The 8,633-nt window shown below is 36.8% G+C and overlaps 1 protein-coding gene and 1 non-coding gene across 2 annotated transcripts; one reads left to right on the top strand and one right to left on the bottom strand.

Moving 5' to 3' along the window:
• Positions 1–619: 619 nt before the first annotated feature.
• On the bottom strand, positions 620–5,242 carry LOC144641075 (caspase recruitment domain-containing protein 9-like). The gene is made up of 2 exons (XM_078500128.1): positions 4,886–5,242; positions 620–720 (listed from the first exon to the last, which is right to left on the bottom strand). The coding sequence occupies exons 1-2, from the start codon at positions 5,178–5,180 to the stop codon at positions 620–622; spliced, it is 396 nt and encodes a 131-aa protein (XP_078356254.1). The 5' UTR covers positions 5,181–5,242.
• A 3,308-nt stretch (positions 5,243–8,550) lies between these two features.
• Trnat-ggu (transfer RNA threonine (anticodon GGU)) lies at positions 8,551–8,624 on the top strand. The gene has a single exon. It is a non-coding gene; the product is annotated as a tRNA-Thr (tRNA).
• The last annotated feature ends 9 nt before the right edge of the window (positions 8,625–8,633 follow it).

Genomic DNA, 8,633 nt, shown 5'->3' with positions numbered 1-8,633 from the left:
CAGCCAGCTAAGAGGGACACGCGGCTCTGGGGACAAGAATGATCAAATTGTTAAACTTTTGCCTCTTGCAGGCTATGTCCTGCCCTCTAATATCTGTCACTGATCGTGTGCACCTGCTATCAAAACAGGCTGTACCAAATTCGGATATTTTTTGTAAATACAAAACAATAATTATTTTCTTCTGAATATGTTTTTATAGAAGGTGGTGAAGAATATTTTTGTGAACTGTAAATTGACAAATTATTTCATTGGCAATGACATATCAATTCTCCACTTCTTCTTGTGTAAGATTTTTAGCATAATAATAATTCTTATTCACAATAATAATCTGTGAAACAGATTTATTAAGTTTTTTTACTTTGCAAATGAGCTGTGACTTTGAGGCCAAATTAGCTTATGATTGTGTTTTACATTTTATGTTTTGTGAAACCTGATCTGCCCCTTTTGCTATTGATGGATTTTGACTTCTATACAAGGTGGGGACTGAAAATTGGACAAAAAGGTAGAGGTCACCCTAGGCAGATACCCTTAACCTGCCACTGTTTACTCTTTTGACATGCTCGTAAATTTGCAACTTGTTGGATATGTTATTTTTGGTATAGTGTCATATATACTGGAATTAAAGAATGATAACAAACAATATTCTGAAAAACTTAACTATCCAAGAATTTCCCTTACCCAAAAAGAAGTTTTCTCTTCCGATCATGAGTGGACTTGGTCCTGAACATTAGAAAAGAGAAAAATGAGTGGTAAATAAAGATTATTTAAATCTTGAAAAATAATTTCTGTTAGTATAAACTAGTTGTTTACTTCTAAGAGAATGCAGTGATTTTAATAGCAATAATGGCAGTCTGATTATTTAAAACATCAAAACAGCAACAAAATAATAATTCACAAATTTAAGACTCGATTCTCAGCAGGGAATGGGAAACTTACACATTCATTGTTTTTTTTCTTATAAACTCTTTGGGATGGAAATTGGAAAACTAAGGCCTCACTTCTGAGCAAAATGTCGCTCAACCTGAAACAGCTCAAGAATCATACCCTTTGGGGTGGCATGTACCTCAAAAGGATAATCTTTTTACACTATTTTCTCACCCAATAATAAAAGAATATATACAAATTTTGTTTTTCCTTAAGTTTTTCCCATGAAATAATTTCAGTTAAAATGTCAATAGCCTACCTACATAATAACACTCTGAAAGCTTTTACGTGCTCTAAGCTTCTATGTACACAAGTTATAATATCACAAATTGAACATATACAAAACATATAAACGTATTTACATATTTTTGTTCGTAAAATTTAATTTTCGTTAACATCATTATTATTTCAAAATCAAATTTACAAATAGTGAAAATTAAAAGAAAAGAAAAGCTATATACCGGTAATTACTGGTATTATTATTGTTATTATTGTTATTCATAGTTCAATTTGGCAAATAAATTGATAGACTGTTATTTTTGGAGTGTTAAACAAAATATATCCCAAAAGTGTTTGAAAAATTTTTGTATAGTAATTGGCATATTTGCCATAGAGCCACAGGGCTGCAAATACAGTCGAAGCTCTCTTAACGGACACTCTTGTAAGCGGACAGCTCTACTTACGGCCACCTTGTTTGAAACCCCGTTTTAACTCCCATACAAACTCTGTATTTTTACATTCTCGTAAGCGGACATTCCCGTAACCGGCCGCGGACACTTTCAGAGATTACGACTTAGACTTTTTCTTTGTTTTTAAGCTACCGTAAGTGGACACCCGAAAGAAAATCCTACTTACAACCTCTGTATCCTGTTATTATCAATCAAATTCACGTCGCCGTTCGTGACAATGATTTTACAGTAATTACAGGACCACATTTTAGTGCTTGTTTTGTCGTCATCCATGTTCGTCCGGTTATTGTTAGCTGGGCAAGCTCCCGTAAGCGGCCATCTTTCCCCTACACCTCTAGTGGCCGCTTACGAGAACCATTCTCATAAGCGGCCAGCTCCAGTTACGGACACTTTTTCGCGTCCCGAGGGTGTCCGCTTACGAGAGCTTCGACTGTATTTTTTTTTTCACTTGAAAGGACATTTCCTACTTAGACACCATCTTGGTTGGACAAAACAAAAGTTTGGTTGGACATCATCAAAAAACAAAAGGTAGAATTTTATTCATTGTTGCCGTAAAATGATTTACAATCAAAAAATTTTGTCTGGACATCATGTCCGACCAGACTTGGGTTTTGTCGGACGTGAGCAAATTTTGGCAGGCCAATGTCCAATGACTGACTGTTATTTGCAGCCCCGAAACCATATCAAACTCTTCAAATATTGTAACAAAATCAATGCCTTGTCTAAAATATCCTTTCAAACTTGGCTTAGCAACTAAATTTAACAATTTCTTTTTTCCTATATAAAACTTTGTTTTGTTAATTCGAAGAATTAGTAATCAATATACTCAATACAATGATATTTATAGGCCATTTAATACAATCAATGACCATTATCGACAATTAGGTTTCCTTATATAGCATATGTAGCACTTCCTTGTTCAAAATGAAATGAGAAGTATATAGTTACTGTTCAGGTTTCTGTTTGAATGTGGGAGTTGTTTGGTATTTCCTGCTGAAACACATGGTATTCCTTTGTGTATCTAGGCCAGATAGTTAAAACTATTGTGTTGACCAGTGGAAAATACATTTTTTTGTTGTATTTTTTTTTCCAATAAACTCTGTAAGGTTTTTGGAGTCAACTTACATCTGGAAACGGTTAAACTTGCTCAAAAGTTTCTGAAATATGCAGGAACTTTTACATTAATCTTTTCACGTCACAAAGAATGTTATAGTGCTTTTGATTAGTTCTTGTCTTGTCCAGTTTGTCACCATAACCTGGGGCGGATCCAGGGGTGGTTCGGGTGGTTCGGTCGAACCCCCTAAACTGAAAGAAAAAACATTCTAACACGAGCGGTTTCTGACGAAAAAACATAAGTGAACGAAACAAAATGCCAGTCTAAAATTTGTTTTATATAAGCGCTTCCTTCCATTGATGCAGGCACAAATGTAGACATTGCTGTAGTCTCCGAGATGTATATATCAGATCTCCCAAGCCCACAAACTCTCGACATTGAATACATGTATGTTCGTTGGATGAGAAAATGGCAATCAGTGACGGACAAACCAGACGCGCTTCAACCTGCCTTACAGCTTCGAAGAAACACAATTTGTTTTTGTTGAAATGTTCCCTTAGGTTAACAAATGACAACTTTATTGATTACACATTCTGTCTATCTACATGCTCGTGATCCAGAAATCTTTCCGAACATCCACCTGTTGTTGCGAATTGCATGTATAATTCCGCTCAAACAGCACTTTAAAACTAGTCAAGCGTTACCTTCGGACCACGATGACAACCGAGAGAAGCCTTGGCCTGACTTTAATGAGTATTTATTATGAAAAGCCTGTCGATTTAATACGATGCTATAGTTCCGAAAATATCCGAACAACAACCTCGTAGAATGTTACTCGTTTATCCCATTTTTGAGGAATCTTAAGCGTGACTTTTTAGAACACATTAAAAAGCGAAGACAAATATATTACAGTGATTTTAGTTTCATTTTGTAGGTGTCAGTTGATTATTGTAAAGACTTAAACGTAGTCCTTGTTTAATAAAATAGCTTTAAAAATAGATGGTTTGTTGAGGTATTAAACCGTCCACATTCATCCCTCAAAACGCTGGAAATCGCATTTCCGAGGACTTAAATTTTAAAATTTCCCGGGGGAGCATACCCCCGGACCCCCCCAAATGGGTCCGCCTTCGGCAATCCATTTGTTCGAACCCCCTTCTCGAAATCCTGGATCCGCCCCAGATAACATCAGATCAATTTCTTTACAACGGTGACAGAAATGTAACAACTTCCACTGCAATTAAAAGATCAGCTGTATTTATCTTACGTCTCAGCCGTATTTACCTGTTTACCTTGGAATACCAACAATACGTCTGTGTTATTTTTCCTATTTATCTATAATTACCGTATTATACGTTCTGTAAGAAAATCCAGCCAGGATTTACTTTTGGTAATTGAACTGTAATCCTATGGTAATTTTAAATACCATAGGTGGTAATTGCCTTTAATTACTCGTTATATTTAGATGTTGATAGTTTAAACAGAAGGGGTCTTTTGTTGAAGAGATGGTAAAATTTACATGACAAAAAATATTTGACGTCAATGTCTCAAATCTATAAAATATCACTATTATTACACGTGATTTTGACCCTGCAGAAACTAAAAGCATCTCTCAGATCAGAAAGATTGTAAAACACTCAACCATTATTCAGAAATAATATTCAGAAAAGAGATGGTTACATTTCAACGCAAAATATTTCTGATATCAGCTTATTCTGATTAGCGTGACATAAACGGAAAACTTATAAACGCTTCAGTTACTAAACAGTTCATGCCCGAACTACAAATTAAGACCGATTTAAAACTCCTTGGTTTCTAGTTCTGTACGTCTTCAACCCTTGTCAGATATTCCTGTACTAGATCAAGTTTTGCAAACGTAACTGAACTTACAAAAGTTCTCGTTTTTGTCATTAAACAAGATTAAATTAGCTCAAATACTTTATGGTAACACCCATCCTTAGCGTCGTTACCGAAAATAATCTTACTCGTACGAAAAAACACGCACCCTACAACTTCGATGAAAGCTGATAACCTCAGCTTGACAAATTGAATTTAGAATGTTTTGGACATAAAAATCTTGATATCGCATTCGATTATCAAGCGACAGACGTCTTTTATAACTAGTCTATACCGCACGAACTAGTAACATAATATCAATAACATAAATTTAGTCAACTGCGTATACGTACAGTACAGACATGCACGTTTACATACTACATACTTGCGGTGGCTTTCTCCCCAGTTATCTTCTCGAACAAGTGCGGATTCAGAAGCTGGACCGCATCGATGAAATGAGAATAGCCCTCATCTCCTTTGGTCATCAGAACGTCGAGTAATTTCCCAGCCTTTTGCTCACGAGTTTTCTCTGCATGAACAAGATCGCAGTCACCGATGTCGAAAACCGCTTTGCTCCGGAGGTAGTCGAACAAAAACGTGCGATCTAGCTGCAAACATTGCACAATTTCCACCCGGTTTCTCTCCAAAATATCTTCAAAGCTTTCCTCTCCCATATCCATGCTCAGCAAAATGCTCAAGCGAACAGCTTACGGCTCGTGTGTGTTCGAGCTCTTATATCAGTCTCACGTCCAACAGGAAGTCTAACTACTGGAGCGTTACGTCACTTTTCGCCCCCAGCAGTGATTAACCCTAAAATCTCTCAACTGTTTCAGACGTCAGACTCAATACAAAGCGAGAGAGGGGGGTAGGGTAGGGTGGTACTCTCATGCGTGACAGGATTGAACTGTTTCTGTCTGCCTGAGTACAGCCGCCCTCCCTCCCTTGAGGAGACAGGACATACAGGCTACTCTTTTGCAGAAGTTTATAATCGCAAGATAAGTTTATAATCTAGGTAATAAGTTCATAATATAGATGTTTATAATTGAGGCCGGGATAACAGGTTACCGACTGCAAAATAGGGATTGACGATTAACTTTGGGAACAGATTAAGGAACTGAGATCTAAATTATGGAATGGAAAATCACATATTTTGGTCTGAAGCAGTGACAATATCGAGGACTGGGCCACCCCTCCCCCCCAACAAAAATTCCATAGAGTCCCCCGGAGCAAGTAATGAGAATTAAACATGAATTGAACGGAATTGAACTTGTATTTACGTACTTTTAATAATAGCATGGCAGCTAATTGGACACAAGACCGCTACGTTCGCGTACGACACTTAAATCTATTTACATTTAACGTTTTTGTTTGTTTTAACGTGATATTCCGCATTGATGTCGTGAACGGAAGTTCGATAAGCTGTCGGCTTCTTGGAAAAAGAGACAAAGCCAAGAATATGACAACGCCTGCACTTACTTTGTTCAGCAATTGTTTCTTTCTAAAGCAGAAAGAGAAATATAGTTTCCTACATAGCCCTTTATCTGACTAACTTTCAAAACTCTTCGAACGCAAGACCAGTTTCTCACTTTAATTCCTGACAGCATGAAAAGTTGAAAAAAAGGTCACAAAACCGGATAAAATTTGCATAAAAGCCTCGTCATTTATACTTCGTCAAAAGCTTTGTCAATTTTGTTTTTGTTTGATGTTGTTATGCAGGTTGTTGCGAGTCGTTTACGTTTGTGGTTCAATATTTTTATTGTTCCAAGTGTTTTTACTGATACAGGTCTTCAGACCTCACGTCACGAGTAGTTTCACATAACTGCGTGTTTCGAAGACTCAATATCAACCAAGATAATCTGTGTTATTTTTATAGTATAACTGTTTTTATAGTATAACTCTGATAATTACATATTGCACACCAACAGCGATGGGGCTTCCCCTATATTTAATTTTCTGCAGCTATATTTGGACATTTTAATATTTGCTTGATTGGGTCAGGAACCAATTGGGTCACATATTATAAACTGCGTGTTTCGAAGACTCAATATCAACCAAGATAATCTGTGTTATTTTTATAGTATAACTGTTTTTTATAGTATAACTGTTTTTATAGTATAACTCTGATAATTACATTTTGCACACCAACAGCGATGGGGCTACCCCTATATTTAATTTTCTGCAGCTATATTTGGACATTTTTATATTTGCTTGATTGGGTCAGGAACCCTGGTTAGGTTAGACAAACACGTAAAAATTACAGTGTTAAATCAGAATCGAACTGATCTAGTAGAAACATTTTCACCACTAGATAAACTTCCTAACGTCTGACGACTTAACATCACTGAAACGTCGGAGAGATTATTTCACACAGTCTATATCACGGTTCATTTCCAGTCCGCCGCAGTGCCACAGAATTCTTAACCTTATAAAATATTTTTAAATTTGCCTTATGCGAAACATCTGTTCTGGCTCACAGGAAGTGTAAAATTGACTGCATTGTTCGCTGGTTTGTCATTCTGTTTAGATTCCATACAAGTTTTGACCCCCGGGAGGGGGGACTCCCCAACTTTTTGGTGGGGGCGTGCGAGATGCTTCTTTAAACCCTTATGGAGTTATGGTTACCCTATTTAAGAAAAAATATGCGTGATTTTTCCCTCCCTTATTTCAGACGTGACTATAATCGATACCTTAAATAATTTTTTGCGTTTGTGTATGAGCCGCCATACGTGTCTACACGTAGGTTACCATACCTCAGACTTCTAAGAATAATGTCAATATTTTCTAATACTTATAAGTACTGGCCATGTTGGCAAGCTTTATAATTGTCCAACATATACACAAATGTGACTGACCCAAATGTTGACATAACAATTTAAATCACAAGGAAGTACAAGCTTGCTGAAAGATCATTTGTACAATTGTCACGTAGCCCGAGCACGCTTTTTCCAAGTAAGAACTACGTTGTCCGAAAAAGGACAAGAGTTATTTTCAGCTGGACGTTTCCGCAAAGCTCAGACATTATGACAAGCTGATCCGTTGTCAGAAAGTGAAACAAAATTGTACGATTTATTTATATTGTCTGAAGGATTACCTTGCGCAATGATTGTCCGCGCGGTCATTCACACAGTGCTATCTATAGCACTGTGTGCTATAGATAGCACTGTGTGAATTTAACAATCTGGTAAGAGAGTGATAAATGATCGTCGCAGTGAATTTCCAATTTAAGCAATTGGAATAAAGAAGCCTGAAAAAAAATTCAGGGCTTCAACGAATGAATCATTTCATTTACATTACATCAATTAACAATGTAGTTGAAAAGTAGAACAGTGGTTCATTTCCGCCGTCTGATCCGCTTCAGCACCGCGAACATAGAAATTCTTGATCATAGAATTTGCATAATTTTGACTTTGCCTTATGCCAAATATCTGTTGGGAGCTATCATTAATCAATGCTAATGGAGTCCCATACAAAAAGAAGTTCCGTTGCTGTTGATCAAGAAAATCTTTGCTCTTCATGACAAACAGTTGAAAAGAGCGGAAACACATGGTCGTAGCCAGGCTTTTGTCACAGACGACGCAAAATCTGCGATTGTCGAAAGCACGAGCCACTAGCCCACTAGAGGAGTCGCAAAAATTTTCGGAATCTTAAAGCTCTAAAACTCTCTACAGCAATTTCATATTAAACGTATTTCTTTCGAACAAAATCAATCTCGTTTAAATGGGGATTATTTTTCTAACTAAAAGCATTTTATGAAATGAATATATGAAATTCATATATTTGTACTGCGGATATACATTTTAAGCAAATGAAAGATCATCGCAGTAATGTATGTAGTTGAGAAAAGCAAGACTGAAAAAAATTCAGGCTTTAACGGGAATCGAACACATGACCTCTGCGATACCAGTGCAGCGCTCTAACAAACTGAGCTATTTAACTGGGAGCTGGTCACTTGTGCGTTCATAATTAAGCCCGTGGATGGAGAAGATATGAAATGAATATATGTAAATTCACGAGTTTAATTACGAACTCACAAGTGACCAGCTCCTAGTTGGCTTGATAGCTCAGTTTGTTAGAGCGCTGCACTGGTATCGCAGAGGTCATGGGTTCGATTCCCGTTCAAGCCTGAATTTTTC

The sequence above is a fragment of the Oculina patagonica genome, unplaced genomic scaffold, assembly GCF_052425735.1.
Source record: "Oculina patagonica isolate OP01 unplaced genomic scaffold, crgOcupat unplaced661, whole genome shotgun sequence".
Lineage (NCBI taxonomy): Eukaryota > Metazoa > Cnidaria > Anthozoa > Scleractinia > Oculinidae > Oculina > Oculina patagonica.
This window is presented reverse-complemented; position numbering and strand designations above follow the sequence as displayed.